Source organism: Python bivittatus, unplaced genomic scaffold (genome assembly GCF_059951505.1).
Source record: "Python bivittatus isolate LINGU-HERP-01145 unplaced genomic scaffold, Pbiv_v1 ctg000060_np1212, whole genome shotgun sequence".
Classification (NCBI taxonomy): Eukaryota; Metazoa; Chordata; class Lepidosauria; order Squamata; family Pythonidae; genus Python; species Python bivittatus.
The window spans coordinates 10216609-10234857 of NW_028277044.1; the positions used below are offsets into that span (position 1 = coordinate 10216609).

General features: G+C 37.7%; 1 protein-coding gene across 1 annotated transcript in view; it reads left to right on the plus strand.

Annotated features, from left to right (window-relative positions):
* The window catches only part of NALCN (sodium leak channel, non-selective), a 205993-nt gene that overhangs the window by 173117 nt on the left and 14627 nt on the right, over positions 1-18249 (plus strand). The window contains exons 25-38 of the mRNA XM_088136486.1: positions 426-557; positions 3909-4076; positions 4966-5070; positions 5733-5839; positions 6562-6682; positions 6781-6879; positions 7523-7616; positions 8589-8695; positions 8863-8937; positions 11566-11685; positions 13620-13688; positions 15246-15394; positions 16081-16174; positions 17632-17764. Of these exons, the coding sequence (XP_087992612.1) occupies positions 426-557; positions 3909-4076; positions 4966-5070; positions 5733-5839; positions 6562-6682; positions 6781-6879; positions 7523-7616; positions 8589-8695; positions 8863-8937; positions 11566-11685; positions 13620-13688; positions 15246-15394; positions 16081-16174; positions 17632-17764 (1573 nt within the window). The remainder of the gene's footprint in view (positions 1-425; positions 558-3908; positions 4077-4965; positions 5071-5732; positions 5840-6561; positions 6683-6780; positions 6880-7522; positions 7617-8588; positions 8696-8862; positions 8938-11565; positions 11686-13619; positions 13689-15245; positions 15395-16080; positions 16175-17631; positions 17765-18249) is intronic.

An 18249-nucleotide genomic window follows, 5' to 3' on the forward strand; every position in this document is an offset into this window, starting at 1 on the left:
CCTTTGTTTGCAGCGCCCGAGGGGAAACCGCGCTGATACAAAATATCCACTTGCGGTTTTGAGTTAAGCGTCGCCACCTGGCCGTAATCAGTTCGCGGTTTTCACTTCCCTTTTTCTTCGGCTAGCGCCCGGGTGGTGAAATTGACTAGGCGCGGCCGAGCAGCACTTCGCCGTGCCGTGCCAGGCCGGCTGAATTTGACAGAAAGAGCGTGGGAAGTTGAAGAGGATGAGACTGGCACCACCCTAAGGAATTTGCAGTGTTTGCTTGCTGGCTTGGGGAGTTTAGATTCAGTCTGGCGAGATTTCTGTCTTGTAGGTGAAAGCTAATAAATGCTATAGAACTATATCTGTACTCTCTCGTGGAGTTCTTTGGGCTGAACCTGACACTTACTGTTATTTTTCACTGGTTTTTCTTCGTTTTTCAGATAGCTGAATATGTTTTTGTAATATTCATGAGTATTGAACTTAATCTGAAGATTATGGCTGATGGATTGTTTTTTACACCAACGGCAGTCATCAGAGATTTTGGAGGTGTCATGGATATTTTTATATACCTTGTAAGTTTTTGTTCTATGGAATTTTTCTCCATTACGGGTTTTTTTTTAAATTAAAGTTAATTCAAACCAGTAAAAACCAGGTTCTATAAAAAGAGTTAAAAAATAATTTGTATCCATAGTTGATATAGTTTTCATATAAAGTTCCAAGTACCTTTAGTAGTACCGTATATTTATAATATACAGTATATACAGTGTGTGTGTGTAAACATCAAAAGACTTAATGGTTGACAAATTGTTGTTGTTTAGTTGTTAAGTCGTGTCCGACTCTTCGTGACCCCATGAACCATATTGCACCAGGCCTTCCTGTCCTTCACTGCCTCCCTGAGTTTGCTCAGTTTCATGCTCATTGCTTCAGTGATGCTATCTAACCATCTCATCCTCTGCCGTCCTCTTCTCCTTTTGCCTTCAATCTTTCCCAGCATCAGGGTCTTCTCCAAAGAGATCTCTCTTCGCATTAGGTGACCAAAGTATCTGAGCTTGAGCTTCATTATCGATCCTTCCAATGAGCAATCAGGATTGATTTCCTTTAAGATTGACTGGTTTGACCTCCTAGCAGTCCAGGGGACTCTCAAGAGTCTTCTCCAGCACCACAGTTCAAAGGCATCAATTCTTCGGCGCTCAGCCTTCTTTATGGTTCAGCTCTCACAGCCATACATTACTACTGGAAAAACCATAGCTTTGACTATGCAGATCTTTGTCGGCAAGGTGACGTCTCTGCTTTTTAATATGCTATCTAGGCTTGCCATAGCTTTCCTCCCAAGGAGCAAGCGTCTTTTAATTTCATGGCTGCAGTCTCCGTCTGCGGTGATCTTGGAGCCCAAATAAATGAAGTCTGTTACTGCTTCCATTTCTACCCCTTCTATTTGCCAGGAATTGATGGGTCCAGATGCCATGATCTTAGTTTTTTTAATGTTGAGTTTCAAGCCAGCTTTTGCACTCTCCTCTTTCACCCTCATCAAGAGGCTCTTTAGTTCTTCTTCACTTTCTGCCATTAGGGTGGTATCGTCCGCATATCTGAGGTTGTTGATGATTCTCCCTGCAATCTTAATTCCGGCTTGTGATTCTTCCAGCCTGGCGGTTGACAAATATATATGCAAAAATATATTGCCTGGAGACTATAAATATTTAAAATAAACAAAGAAGCTTTACTGTTCAGTTAATATGTCATTTTCATCACAATACTAAAGGTTTTATTTTGCAATGCCCCACCCCATTCATGGACTTTTTCTGGGGGGAAGGGCACAGGACCAGCACTGATGCCATCATAATCTCCTGGCATTCTTCTGTACTCTGTATTTTCTTTATTCTGTATTCTGTATTTTCCTTCCATGGCCTCCAACTATTTTCTTATCAGAAAAAAAATTAAATAGGAAATGGAATTGTGAATAGAAAATATCAATCTGCACATATCCTGTCATTCTCAAACACTGTATTATTCTGGTAATGGGGGAAAAGACACCAGTCAGTTGTCAGTTTTTGCTGCTGACAGTCTCTCAGGGCTTTTTATTCTCTTTTCTTAGGTGACTAAATTCTCATTCAGGGGTGCATATACAGCCATTATATACCCTTACAGCTCTGGGCAGCTTACAATATGTTACAGCATCCATATAAACAATTATTAAAGGGTAAGATAAATAATAATACAGAACCAACAATATTTTTTTTAAGTAAAAGCCTGGATCACTGTATTATAAGCCTGCTCCTAAATTCTTGTAAGGATAGGGCTTGCATCAATGCCAGCAGTACCTTGTTCACCATCGATGATCCTTGCAGCAATTCAAACCACCCAGAGTCGTCTTAATGAGATGGGCTGTGACAAATTTGACATATAAATAAATAAATAAATTCAGCCTTGCAGTTACCAGCATATGAATTCCAGATTTCTTTCCTTTAGGTCAGGATAAAGTTGATAAAAGGATTTCCTTGCTACTGATGTAATGTGGCTGTCCAGCGTGTGGCTGGATCCAAGATTCCCAGGCTGCAACCCTGCTCCTTAAAAAAAAGCACAACTCCACCTAGAACAGACCTATCTCCCAAGCCCCAAGAATCAATTAACGCACCATCTTGTCCCCGTGGAGTTTCAGCTTATTCTCCCACATCACGGCTTTTATGGTCTGGAGGCATTCCGAGGCCCTGAAGACACCCAACCTTGAACTCATAGGAAAGAAGAAACATAGCTGAGAAACATCAGCATATCAGTAACATCTAGCTCCTGATCTTTTAGAGCTCCTTTCTAGTCACTGCATATTTATAATATTGAAAAAAATATAGAAGTTTGCAGGATCCTTCAAGATAGTTCCCAGAAGGTCAAGCAGAGGTTTCCCAATATCCAAAGCATTGAATAGCACCCAATGAGTAGTTGAGTTGCCATTACAAAACAATACCTCCAACTGCCAACTCCTTCAAGTGCTCCAACAGGATACCATGATCCACAATTTCCAAAACTGCTGTAAGTGTTCTAGGAATATAAACAGAGTTACAACCCTCCATCTCTCTCCAGTGTAAGTTACCCATCAGGATTGCCAGGGCTGTTTTTCTGCTAAATTCAGATCTGAAGCAGATCAAGATAATCCATTTAATCCAAGAGTTCAGTTTTCTAATGCCACTCTTTTCATCCTGGTATCTCTGTTGATAACACACTAGGCTTGGAGCCCTGCTGGGAATGCAAGAGCCAGTTCTCTCCTTTCTATGTACAATCACATGATAAAATTGTCCCACATGGCAATTAGGTTTTTCAAAAACTTCCATTGGTGTCAAAGGGGAGAATACGGTAAATTGATTGCTCCTGCAGAAAATTCCTGCTCTGTTGCCTTTCACTCTGCCTCATCTGATGCAAAGACTTGGAAGTGGACCCTCAAAGAAAATCCTAGGCCAAGGTTGATAGGTGGGAGGATGTTGTTTCAGAAGAGCCTTCAGAATTCAGTTCTTTCATGCATTTTTTGAATTGCAAATGGTTTTGATGTTTTTTTCAATAGGAAGCACTATATAAATATTTTAAATAAACAAAATATAATGCATGTATCTATTGAGTGTTGTGTTAAATGCCATGCTTATTCAAAAGGAAGCCAACTCTGAATTTAAGACGATCGTCCAGAAAAAGCAAAATAGAAGTAAATATAATAAACACAGTAATTCTGTGCTTCCCTCCTTTGTCAATTAGTAATTTTAATAGCCTCATACATTAATACACAACACGCACATATATACATACACATTCCAAACCTTATACCGTTTGCTAAGTATAACCCTATTCAAGTCTTAATTAAATAAATAAGGTGAGTTCCTATACTGTATGCATGAAACATTTTAAGACTCATGTTATATTTCAGGTTGTTTTCTCTCTTTCAAAAGGTAAGCCTGATATTTCTCTGCTGGATGCCCCAGAACGTTCCTGCTAAATCAGGAGCTCAGCTGTTAATGGTTCTACGGTGTCTCCGGCCCCTTCGTATTTTCAAACTGGTGCCTCAGATGAGAAAAGTTGTTCGGGAGCTCTTTAGTGGCTTCAAAGAAATCTTTTTAGTGAGTACTATTTATGGTTTCTCTTTCCAAACATCTCTTTTTAGAAGAGAACCCATCAGAACATAACATATTTCATAATAGCTCCTCCAAATGAGTTTGCATTGCAAAGGGTTAAATCCAGTTTGTTCTTGCCTCTGAACCCATCTAGTCATAAGCTCTGATCATATCCATAGACCAGGAGAAATATGCATCAATTGGATCTAGTGTTGAGCACAACATTTATTTAGATATGTATTTAAAGGAGGCAGTCTATTTCTTTAAGAATGCAGTATTACCACTGTGGAGGTATTACATTTTCTTCAAAAAATAATGTGTGATATTTTGGACTGGGGAAAATGTCTTATTTCTGCAAGAGTGCATTATATTTTCTCATGTTTACACAAAGAAATAAACTGCTGTGGTGCTATATTCCATGTCTTCCAAAGTTCTGAGTACCAAATTTTAGCAAGTGTTAAAAGTAGACTTTGCACTCTACTATGCTTGGGTGACATGATTACATATAAGCATATGGGTTGCTTGTAAAGCATTATAGAGAAACCTGATCGCTATCGCTGGCAGGGTACATAGGCTAATCCACTAGGACATTTGCGGTTGTGGGCATGCTTGAAGAGAAGAGCATATGAATGCATGAAATATATATTTGAACAGGATGGGGAATAAATTTGAATACAATAAGCTTGTTTCCTAATGTATATGAAACGGGAGCTAAGGAAAACATGAATAGGAGAAACCACTTACCTGCCATCCTCCTGAAAACACTGTTATAGTTATCAGTCCTCCTTCCTTGCAGTTCTGTAATGAAAGCCATTGATTATTCTTATAGGAAATATAAGAGGAACATACAGGTGCACTGGAGAAGGTTTGACTACTTTTCATGTTATTTTTTCAGGTTTCAATCCTTTTATTGACTTTAATGCTTGTTTTCGCAAGCTTTGGAGTTCAGCTTTTTGCTGGGAAACTGGCTAAGTGCAATGATCCTCATATAACAGCAAGAGTAAGAGCAAGTTTTTATATGCTTTGATAAATTCTTTTTCTTCTTTTTCACATAGGCAACGTTTCCATTGGCTGATGAGGCTTAATTTATGGTCCAGTAATTGAGGCATTATGTAGGAACACTAGAAAAGGCATAGAAGTGGAAGTATTTTCTACTGAATCTAGTCACTGCCCTCTGTATCATTCATTTAAAATATTTCTGGACTGCCTTCTAGAGTCATGCCCTCTCACAATGGTTTCCACCATATAGGCTTATATAAGTATAAACATGTATATATCAATACAAGTTTAAAATAATAAATTATCGCCAAAAATGGTAAATACAAGCAAAAATCATCTATGTAACTGATGAGGTTCAGTATTTAGCTCAGCAAGAAGAGTAAAATCCAATACCTATGCCTTTCCCATCATGGAAGAATTCAAGCATTGAGCAGGAACAGTTAAAAGAGTTCCAGAGCCCAGATTTATTCCTCCACCTCTCCAAGCAGGTGATTGGTGCTGTCAGTGTGATGATACTCACAATACATGTGTGGTCTCAGTCAAGGAAAATATTGTTGAAAGTCAGGGAAAGAATTGAAACATAACTCTGTTTGCAATATGATTTTGTGATATATTCAAATAAAGTATTTTTTATTTCTATACAAAATGTTATATTTCTGATAGGAAGACTGTCATGGTATATTCCGAATAAATGTAAGTGTTTCCAAAAATCTAAATTTGAAGCTAAGACCTGATGAGAAAAAGCCTGGATTTTGGGTGCCTCGAGTTTGGTAAGTAATGTATTTTGGCCTTTTGCTTTACATGGAAGATTTAGTTAGTAATCTGGAATCTACTGTATGTTTAATCTGGATATAGAGTAAATGCAACTTCAAGTTTTGTACATTCCTTACAAATTGGAAAAAGCCAACTAGAATAATTCTGGCATGACAAATACTATACAATAATATACCAAACTAATGCAGTTTACTATTTAGGTAGGGAACCAATATACTTCCTGCTTTTTTATGACAAAACATTGCATAGATAAGATAAATATTTAGAAAACTGAAAATACAGATTTATTGATACTTAGAGTTGATAAACAGAATTGCTCCAGTAGATTAGTCCAATGGAATGATAATTTCAAATCCCCAATTTTTAAATTCACCAGCCATACGTAGAATGAGCCCCTTGTCCGAATGAGAGTACACCTAGAGATTATTATTGTAGGGTAAATAACAAAAGGGAAATGGACTAGTCACACTGCTTAATTCTCTTGAGTTGCCATGTGTCAGTTTCTTCCCATCACACATTACTCCCAAAAAACTACTCTTTTTCAGAATTAAAGAGTACAACAGATTCAATGGCATGGAGGTAATTTCAGGAGAGGCTAGAACAAGAGATTCACTTGCCTCAGGGAATAACAGGTTACCAAGCTGGCAATGTTTTGTTTTCAGGATATATTGTTGGCAACAGCATTTATTTTACTCCTCGTTTCTGTCTTGTATTGCAGGGCTAATCCTCGAAACTTTAACTTTGACAATGTTGGTAATGCAATGTTGGCATTATTTGAAGTCTTATCATTAAAGGGGTGGGTAGAAGTCAGAGATGTTATCATTCATCGTGTAGGTCCAGTAAGTATATTCCTCAAATTTGTCAGATTTGTCAGATATTCAATTCCTACTTGAACTTCTATAGGTGAATGTGATATTGATAAAATTTTATGTTGCAGATTCACGGCATCTATATTCATGTTTTTGTATTTCTGGGCTGCATGATTGGACTGACCCTTTTTGTTGGAGTTGTCATTGCTAATTTCAATGAAAATAAGGTAACAATGCAGGGGTTTTTTTTAAATGTAATCATGTTTATATAGTGTTACTTTCACATGGTATCAGATAATATTGCTGATATAACATAAGGTTGTGGTTGTGCTAAACACCAGGAATATTTTTTTATTATGAAATTAGGCTGTCAACCAGTTACACTCTTTCTTGGTGAGATTTGATTGACAATCCTAAAGTGTGATCAGTATGCTTAGTTCGAACAAAATGCAACAGTAAGATACTAGCTGAAGACAATCAACCCCTAAGGCCCACACTATTTTTGCATCACATGTAGTGTACAGTACACCTAAGTATTTCCAGGACTAATTCATAGTAATGGAGTTAACTATAACATTCCTGAACAGGAAGGAGTCTTGTTGTAAGCATTTTTTCTCATATGCCTCTGGTTGTTCCTATCAGGATAGGCAACCTGGATTTGACAAAATTAACAAATTTTCACTTACTGAATGTCTTAATAAAAAAAGTGGACAAAAGAAAAAATCCTGGAATTAGAAAACAATCCCTAAAGCAGAAGTAAAACAGAACACCCTTCTCTAGTGAAAGAATCCCTAATGGTTATTCATTCCAATGAATATGATATGAAATAAGCAAATAAATTTTGGTGGGTAATGGTTCCTATTCTTTTAGGGGACAGCTCTGCTGACAGTTGATCAGAGGCGATGGGAAGATCTGAAGAGCAGATTAAAGATAGCACAACCTCTTCACCTCCCACCTCGCCCAGGTATTTAGACCTTTAAAATTCAGATTCAAGTGATAATGAAACCACTAACAGGTAATGCATACTGATCAATGATCGAGTCATTGATTATGTGCCATCAAGTTGGTGTTCACTCTTAGCAACCACACAGATAGACCTTCAGGATGATCACCTCCAAAATGGCCCTTCAGGTTTTCCAGCAGTGCACCCATCACCATTATAATTGAGTCCATCCATCTTGCTACTGACTATCCTATTCTCTTTCCTTCCACCTTTCCCACTGTTATAGACTTCTCAGGGGAGTTGGTTCTTCACATAACGTGTCCAAATATATTAATTTGAGCCTGGCCATTTTTGTCTTGAGTGAGAACTCTAGATTGATTTGTTCTATGATCCATTTGTTTCTTTTCTTGACTATCCAACACTCATCTTCTTCCATTCGAGCTTCCTTCAATGTATATTCAGCATATAGACTGAATAAATAAGAAGAGAGTATACAACCTTGTCTCACTCCTTTATCATCCTGGAGCCAGTCTGTTTTGCCATTTTCTGTCTGGACTGTGTATAGGTTTCTCATGAGGACAGGATATTCTGAAATTCCTATTTTCCTAAGGACATTCCACAGCTTGACATGGCCAACACAATCAAATGCTTTCTATGATCAATGAAGCACATATCATTCTTTTTGGTATTCTTTGGCTTTTTCAATTATCTAGTATGCATCAGAAATAATGTCTCAACCTTTTCTAAAGCTAGCTTGAACTTCTGATATCTCCCTTTCCATGTAAGGCTCGAATCTGTGTTGATGCTCCTAAGCATTACTTGGCTAACATGTGAAAGTAAGGATACTATACTGTGTTGACTAACATGTGCCCACAACTAACAGTTGCACTGAGAAAAGAAAAACTTAAAAGTAAAAAAGGGTCCATTGCAGACTGTGCTGTAAATAAACTTTACTAGACATTTTACTCTTATTTTGTTTTTGGTTTTTTCCAGATAATGATGGATTTCGAGCTAAAATGTATGACATAACACAGCACCCATTTTTCAAGAGAACCATTGCAGTTCTTGTACTCGCCCAGTCTGTGCTGTTATCTGTTAAGGTATAGTTCTGTGCTTTGTTCACCACTTACAAACTAGCAGAATGCATAAACAGGAGAAAACCACTGTGTCTATAGAACCAGCATAGTAACAGCTTGTGGTAGAATTTTAAACAGAAAAGAAAATGAGAGTTTTTTTCATAAACTGTTTTTTTTTTCTTTTGCATAAGTGGGATGATCAAGACCCAGTAACTGGTCCATTAGCTGCAATGTCGGTGGTCTTCACCTTCATATTTGTTCTAGAGGTAATATATTTCAATATTTCTATAAATAAGGACAGATCAGATATGCATTGTGTCACATATTTATACATTACAGTATCAGAAGATAACATAGATATTATTTATTTATTGCATTTATAGGCCACCTGACTCCATCATGACTCTGGGTGGTATACAATATAAATTTAAAGCAATGCAATGCAAGCAGTATAAAAAAGTAGATGTCTGGAAAAATTAACTGATTCTAGAAAGCCAGTTATCTTTATAAAGAATCTAACCTTACTCTATTCCATGGCCAGAGGAAAAGCCAGGTTTTGAGGGTTCATGTAAATAAGGTAAGGTTGGGGGTTATATGATTCCAGAGAATAGACACTGCAATAGGGAAGGCCACTTCCTTAATCCCATCATATGGCACTGTTTAATTGGTGGGATCCAGAGCATGTCCACTGTCCCAGATCGCATAGGAGGGAAGAGAAACAGTCCCAGATAATCAGCCCTATGCCATGAAAGGTTTTATAAGTGATAATTAGCACCTTGAATTTATCTGGAAGCCTACTGGTTAACCAGTGCCTACTGGTAACAAGTGCACTTACTCAGCAGAGGTATTATGTTATATGGACATATCATGGCATGCCCATAATTGCCTGTGATTCTGCATTCTGGGCCAGCTGCAGCTTCCAAATAGTCTTCAAGGGCAGTCCCATGTAGAGTGCATTGTAGTGGTCCAGATAGGTGCCTCCTGATCCAGGTATTGGTGCAATTGGCACACTAGTTGAATTTGTATGAATGTAGTCCTGTCCACAGTTGCCCCCTGCTCCTCAAGCAAGAGCTGTGAGTCCAAGTAGTCTTCAAATTGCACACCAATTCTGAAAGAAGTACAACCCATTCAGAAGTAAAGATGGAATATCTTTTGAGATGGGTGGTCCAAATACCCACAGCCATTCAGGCTTGTCAAGGTTTTGCTTAAGCTGTTTCTCTCTATCCAGATCCAAACAACTGTCAGACACTGAGACAAGACCTTGACAGAATCACCTGGTCAGCCAAGATTTACAACAGGGTATCATCAATGATCCATAATCCCAAACTGACAGATTACCTCACCCAGTAGCCTCATGTGAATGTTAAGCAGGAAGAGTGAGATTGTTAAGCCCCAAGGCACACCATATGTTGGGGATCTCTAACTTGATCTCCCCTTCACCTGCCACCACTTACTGGACTTGACCACAGAGAAAGGAGAACCACCACCTTAACACCATGTCTTCCACTCCTAATCCCTGTGGGTGGTCCAGAAGGATACCATTGACCATGGTATCAAAAGTCACTGAGAAATCAAGGAGGTGCACTGCTCCCATCCCAGCTCCACTACAGGTCATCTGCAAGCATCACCAACACCATCTCAGTACTATGTCCTGGTCTGTCTGAAAGGTGTTCAGATTAGCCATATCCTTCAGGACTCTCTGAAGCTGTAACCATTCTGCTGTTATGTAATACACAATCCAGGAAAAAAGGAGATGCTTTTCCAAGCACGTGAAGGCTCTGTTTTTGGACTCGAATGAAGGATTTTAGAATTAATTATTATTAGTACCCTATTCATAAAGTTCATCTAGAATATCTACATATTTGCTACCAAGCTTATTTGCTGGTGGGGCAACAGTTGAGAGGGAACATCTTGCCTAAGACTATCATTTGAGTACATATCAGAGACAAAATGTGAATTGGAAACTTCTGCTTTGCAGCTCCATCTCATGGAATTCTCTCAGCAAGTGGTTGCACTTTGTCAGCCTTGTCTGGGATTAGAAGCTAAGCAGAGTTGGGCCTGCTTAGTGCATGGATGGAATACTAGGGCTGTAAACTAGGAACTCAAAAAAAAAAATCCTTTAAAACCACTTTGGTTTTGTTGCCAAGAAAACTATCTGCGTGTGTCCATGAAATCACCAGCTGACAAGGTTGTCTTGCAGAAGAGTTTCCTTTAAACATGGAATCAGACTCAAACTAGAAATAACATGGGAATTCCATGCTTGAAGCGGCCAGGGTCTCGTTTTCTTTTTGTAAAAAAAACATAGAGGTGATTCAGATCAGGGCTAGAGCTGGGCTCATTTGCAAAGTGGTATTAACAAGGCAGCAAAACCCTTTTAACCCTGGCTAATAGAGCTTTAAAGAAAATTATTTGGACTGGAATTACAGTCAAATATCAAAAGACATTAGATTTGTCAAATATGGGGATCTCATCACAGCTCCTGTGTCACCTTTGGTTAGTGTTAATGGATGGAAACAAACACACTGCAGGGTTAAAATAATTAAAATTGTAATGAGCAGCAAAAGGAGAAAAGCACATTGCCTTTGTCCATTTCTTGTTGTATTGTTCTTGGAAAAAAAGTGATGGTGATTAGGTATAAACCACATTTGGTTTATCCTTAGAAGATGACTGATCAAACATTAAAATAGGATTCTTTTTCTGCATTAATTATTGTAATCTGATATACATTTTCTTGCATATCAGTTTTGTTTTTGCTCATATTTATTTGTAATCCTGTAGTCAAATTGATTTTCGGTAATTATCCATTTGAATATTATTGAAACACATCATAACTTTGTATAATCATAAATGATTCCTCAAAGAGAAGCTATTACGTATACATTTATTTTTGCAAGGTTACCATGAAAATTATTGCCATGTCACCTGCTGGATTTTGGCAGAGCAGAAGAAATCGCTATGATCTCTTGGTGACATCATTAGGTGTCATATGGGTGATACTCCACTTTGCCATAACTGTAAGTTTCAAGAACCACATTGCCTTTGCAAAGAATGTAGGGTATTTTTCCTCTTTTTGCAAATCTGCAAAATATACAATTAATTGAGGCTTGATCTTGCCTTGTTATGGATATTCCAGAAAAGACAGGGTTTTTTGTAATTACAATTAATATTATAATTGAGTTGATTTAGGCAGCCATAAATGGATTAAACTAGAATCGGTGGGATTCAGTTTTCAAAGAAGTAAACACAGTTCACTAAATATTTGCATTGGGCCTAGTTCTTACTGTGATAGCACATTTATTTATGAAATATACTTTGTCAGACATGAAATGGGATGTTTCATGACTGAATATTTCTTCATGCTAAATATTCCTGTATACTAACATTTTTTCCTAATAGTAAAGTCAATGATGTAGAGAAGGTTGCTAGTCCTATATGTATTTTGTGTTAGCAATTTTGAAGAAAAAAAATAAATTTGATGGAGTCTATTCGTATAAAGACTGGTTACATGATTTTAAAAATAGTGTTGAGAAATTCATGGAAGATAAATCTATGACTTTAGTAATAGTACCATTATATTTTGTATTATGTCAACTCAGTGTTGAATACTTTGTCCAGTTCTACTTAGTGGCATCAAAGATGCAGAGAAATTAGAACAAGTGCAGAGAAGACCAACAAGGATGATAAGCAGACTGAAAATTAAGATTAAAAATTAAAATCCTGTTCAAGAAAGGATGACTAAGAGGAGTATATAATAGAACTTTTCAAGTATCTGAAGAGTTATCCATCAGAAGGCCAAGACCTGTTTTTCTATCATCCCATAGAATAATTGTCCTAAATTACAGGAAAACAAGTCAGTTAATTTCTATGGAACCTATATTTCAGAAGCAGTATCCAGCAATTCTGGATACCAGAGGATGGGAACAAAGAATGGAGAGAGAACTATTACCTTAATCTCTATGCTTTTTAGAAATCAGTTGTCTTGTCATTTGTCCTACACTAGGCTGAATGTGACAATCAGTAATTAACACATTTGGTTTTATTAGCTTGGTTGTAAATCAGGTAACAGATAATGTTAGAACTGCAGGCTGTAAATTAGGCCAAGGAAGACCTGCGGAATAAGTATCTCTTACCTGAAGTGCATAGCTGTGGCTTAAGTACAGCCAAGAAGAGCAGGTCCTGGTGCAGACCAGTAGTCTGACCCATTACAGTCTACAATATCTAGTTCACAGTTGTAAGCCAAAGATCAATTTTAAAAACAAGGAGTCAGAAATGAGAAGCCACAGGAACAAGATCTAGTAATGGAGAATTGTTTCCAAAAAGAAGAGGGAACCTGGGGGATACTCTTAAATAACTGAAATTTGCAGCCTTATCTAATTAGAGGATTCAATGTCCTTCACTGTTCAGAAGATGTGTTGATCTCTGCTTCTCAGACCTCCTTAGCTTGACACTCTCCCAAGTTCAGGAACTGACTCCTTGTCTTCTGAATCAGGAGCCATCTGTGCTGAGTCTGAGTCATTCTGACTGAGTCATTATTCCCAGATGGCTGACAGCTTATTGATTCTCCAGCCACAGACTGAGACGCTGCCAAGTTCCCTTCAGTCTCAGAATCAGAGGCTTCCATGGATGGTCCATTGTTTGATTGCAATCATTCTCTTGGGATAAGGAATCTGTGGCCCAACAGATGTTGAACTATTAGTGCCCTCATTTTTATGGTCATGTTTATGAGGTCATGTTTATGATCTGAAACTATTTTTATCTAGCAAATTCCACATACGAATAACACCTGAATAATGAAATGCTGGATCTTTTTACATCAAGGATGATGCACTATCATTTAATGTGTTATATTAAGGTTATAGTGGTTGTAGCAAAAGTACAATTCATGAGCTGCATTTAAGAATCAATCCTGTGTAACCCTTCTAGTGCTGATGCTTTGTTTGTGTTTCAGAATGCCTATACATATATGATGGGAGCGTGTGTAATTGTGTTCAGGTTTTTCTCAATCTGTGGGAAGCATGTAAGTACACATGAGGATTTTCTTCCATGTTTATAGTCATTACACATTGAGTAAGTTTGTTAGTTGGACTGCTTTATTTTACTGACCTGAGGCTGCTGTAGTAGTGATATTACTTCTACTACTGTTGCTGCAGCTTATTTCAGGGCATGACTCCTGGGTCTATTACTCTATCTCTACTGTTTTAGAACCAGTAACTATCTAGAAAATCCAGTGGATCTTCTTATTGCTTGTAGTGGGAGAGTGGGGGACAAAACACTGCCTTGCAAATCTTTGTTTTTGCAAGTTCAAGGTCATTCCGGAGAGTCTTCTTTCTTTATGAGTCACACGCATTCACAGAAGCAGTTTCTCTCCCGTTTAGTAAGTTACTCTGTGCATGGGCTGATTAATTTCTATCCACTAGTTAACACAATATGTATGCACACACCTGCTTGAACTTTCTCCACAATTCCCACACAGTTAATTCTAACCTGTAGGAAATCTTGGCTACCTTTTATCTATGTATGCTAATTTTTTTAGGTTAGCTGTGACTTTCACTATAAAGCTTATTACGCTACATCTATATGGCCATATAAATGCCATGAAGAACAGTGGCTTGTCTGTATTGCCTCATTCCCCAGTACAGGTGCAAGTATCAGTAGTTCCTTATACAGTGGCTACATATGGACTCTTAGGAACTCAGAAGGAAGTTAGCATTTCCGTAGACACCAACCACAGGAGCAGACAGACTGAAAAACATTAGCACATCTCTAGATAGTTTTAAACTAGTGTTTCTCAACCTTGACAACTTTAAGATGTGTGGACCAACACCCAGATTTCTCCAGCCAGCATATCAAGGTTGAGAAACACTGGTTTAAACCAAGACTCTGTTCTAGCACAGAAGGTAAAAAATAGTCAAAGAGGAACAGCTGACATAGCTTGTTGTAGAGTCAGCAGTTTCTTCTTACTATTACTATTATTAGAACATACTGGTCAGGCGACCTAGAAATGGGGGCCAAGAAGGGGCAAAACATAGGAGCTGATTATGCCATATAATCAGAACTAGAAATATGCAAAATTGTTTAGTTAGTTTTTATGCTGCCAACTCCATACAGATTCATGGAAGCTTACAACAAAAAGCATCCACAGTACATGTATGAATGAATGTATGAATGGAGCAATACCTCAGTAAGATCTAAAACAATAAACATCAACCCAAGAATTTTGAAACATCCCAGCAATAAATTAATAAAACCATTTCCAGTGGCATCCTGATTCAAATAAATTCTAATCCACATCACTATATCCACCTCAGAGTAATTATTTTTGAGTGTTGAATTTAAAATGTTTTGATATTAAAATCAACAGTTCCATTTTCACTAGAAGTGTTCTGAATCTGTGTCAATCTTACAGGCTTGAAACAGAACCCTTTTTTGCTTGGAATACTTAACAGAAGTTCAAGCAAAGTTGGAACATTCTTGGAACAATCCCAGTGGGGTTAGAACAGTTCACTTCATTTCAGCTCATTTCAGTTTTGTCCCGCATCTCTTATACCAAGCCTTCTTTCCCACTGCTTTCCAGGTGACCCTGAAGATGCTGCTGCTGACAGTAGTTGTCAGCATGTACAAAAGCTTTTTCATCATTGTAGGGATGTTCCTACTGTTGCTTTGCTATGCTTTTGCTGGAGTAGTTTTGTTTGGGACTGTGAAATATGGAGAGAACATTAACAGGTATGGTTTCTGTCACTTCGTCTGAAAATGTTTGATACCGTGACAATGTTTTAGAGCCAGAGCAATGGACGCTTCTACTGTTACCTTTCCAGAGAGGATCTACTGCTGAGAGCCTCGGAAAATCCAGGGCCAAATATCAAAATAACGCTTATATGGCATTTTAAGTGTATGTGAATCCACTCTGCAATGACTGCTTGTGAATTAGCAGAACCTTGCAAGCCAGGGGAAAAACAGGAAGTCTCATTTGGCCTCCTATTATAAATAATAGCTAGCCCAGATTCAAGCTTAAGATCCAAGACAGCCCTACTAAGAGACATCATGAAGCACTCTTCAGGGCAGTGTTTGTTCCCCTCTGTTGGATGGCAGAAAAGTATATGTAACACTGCCAAGTCCTGAACAACCTAAACTATCCTGCTGCTCTAAATAATGTCATAAACACCACCTTATTTCCAACCAGGGAGTACGATTCATGTATCACACCTGTCTTTTTCTGCGCAGGTTGGTGAGAGTGTGCCATTTTAGCTTTCATCTCAGGCAGCAAAATACCTTGGGCTGGACCTGTTTAAGCTATCCTGGGGAGGGAAGGAGGGAAAGGAATTATCCAAATGCCCTGAAGGTTTTGTTTTGTTTTGTATATGTTTTTGCTTGTAAAATACTGAACAATAATTTTTATTTGTTAAAAACAGACATGCCAACTTTTCATCAGCTGGTAAGGCCATTACTGTACTCTTCAGAATAGTCACTGGGGAAGACTGGAACAAGATAATGCATGATTGCATGGTAAATTGACTGGTAATAAATCATATATCATTGTAGCCAACAGAAGCTTTGCATCTTAAAAGTACCATACTTCTTTATTTTAAAAATGCTGTTCTTCACCCAAAGTCTCATTTATTTACTCTTGAAAATGCTATAGGAATAAATGCATAAATACTTGGCAAAAAATATTAGCAAATATTCATGCTAAATGCTCAACTGAGTTCATGCATCTTGGTTGTATTTATTAAAATGAAAAGTGACAAGTTTCTGTCCTATGGAATGTATTAACAATTCTGTTCTGTGGAATGTATTAACAATGATAAACAATTGTTCTTTTTTTGCTGGATCTGTTGAAGTAGTCAGTGCAGGAAACTGTGAAAGAACTCTCCCCTCTCCCCAAAAAATTATCCCATTGACATGATGTGGTGATAAGCTCTAAGTTAGAAAGCATTTAAAGTAGGTTTTGTATAGAAAAGTATATATCCTACACCGAAAGTATATATCTGATTATAAAGATTAGCTGAACAGGACTTAAGATACAAATGTAAGTATAAGGTCCAAACAATTCAAGTCCTATGGCTGGTGTGGGTCTTCCAGGCTGTGTGGCCGTGTTCTGGAGGTTTTGTTTCCTAACATTTCGCCACCCACACCAGCCATTGTATTCCGGCCATGAAAGCCTTTGACAATACAATTCAAGTCCTAGTTTGCAAGTCTCTAGAAATATTTGGTCATTATTGGATACAGCATTTTGAATTAGATTATCCATCTTCATCCCTTGTCAATTCAAAATAACCTTCTCTTTGGTGGTGGGGGAAAATGATATAGTCCTTTACTGTAGTACAAAGATAGGAGGGAAAGTGAGTTGTACAAGCATTACAACATTGATCTGCTACATTTCATGATAACTGTTTCACACACAAACACAGATACACCTATTTTTGCTTCTGATGTTGAGAGAGTGCTTGGCTGGAAGAAAAACATGTGGATGGCATCAGGGAAGGGAGGAATGAAGTTGATCCATTCTCCTGTTAAACATGAAGTTCACACTCTCCTTTTGTGTGTGTGTGTGAATGGGCCATATCTACATTTGTACCCCCATTACATGTAATATAGCCTTTCCTTTCATGCAGGCATACATCTTAGAGCAGCCTTTCCCAATGAGATGACTTCCAGTTACGACATATTTTCACTCTTTTAGTCATCAGCCAGCATAAGAGTTGGAAGTTCAACCTATCTGGAAAACATTAGTCTGGGAAAAGCTTTATCCAAATGTTGTTACTGTGAGAGTTCTTAGTGTTATGTAATGTCTCTCTTGTAACACACCTTTAAGTGTCTGTATGTGCATTTGTTAGGGTAATTAAGAAGGAAGGAAGGAAGGAAGGAAGGAAGGAAGGAAGGAAGGAAGGAAGGAAGGAAGGAAGGAAGGAAGGAAGGAAGGAAGGAAGATGTTGATTATTTTTTTATGTTCTCTTTTGAAGGTTCAGCCTCCTTTTTGTACTCCAGATAACAGAACATACTGGAAAACAGATTGTGGGAATTATGCTGGTGCTCTTATGTATTTCTGTTCATTTTATGTCATCATTGCATACATAATGCTGAATTTGCTTGTGGGTAAGTTTTAGTCATGAAACACAGCAATAAAGTTTTCACTGTATGTTTTAACAATATTATGGGCTAGATCAGGACTTAGTCATACTTAAAATAGCTGTTAACATCAGTGTTTAGTCAGTCATAATTAACGGATACCACTCATTTAATTGGTTCTTCTCTATGCATGAACTAAGTTTGGATCAAACCCCTCACATGCATTGATTTTATGTATTTATAATTCACTCTTCATTCCTGACATCCCTCATCATTATTAGTGAAAAAATTGAAATAACAATTAAATAATCTGATTATAAACCATATAATAACAAAAACAATTAGTCATGGTTTAATAAATGCAATCAGTTTTGCCATCCAAAATAAAATCAGTGAACATCCCATAATGGAAAGCTTACAGGAGTTACAGAAGCCTTCAAAACATGAACAAGTTCTACATCTGAGATTCTGTATCTGATCTGATGAGACTCTTTAGGAAACACACTAGAAGA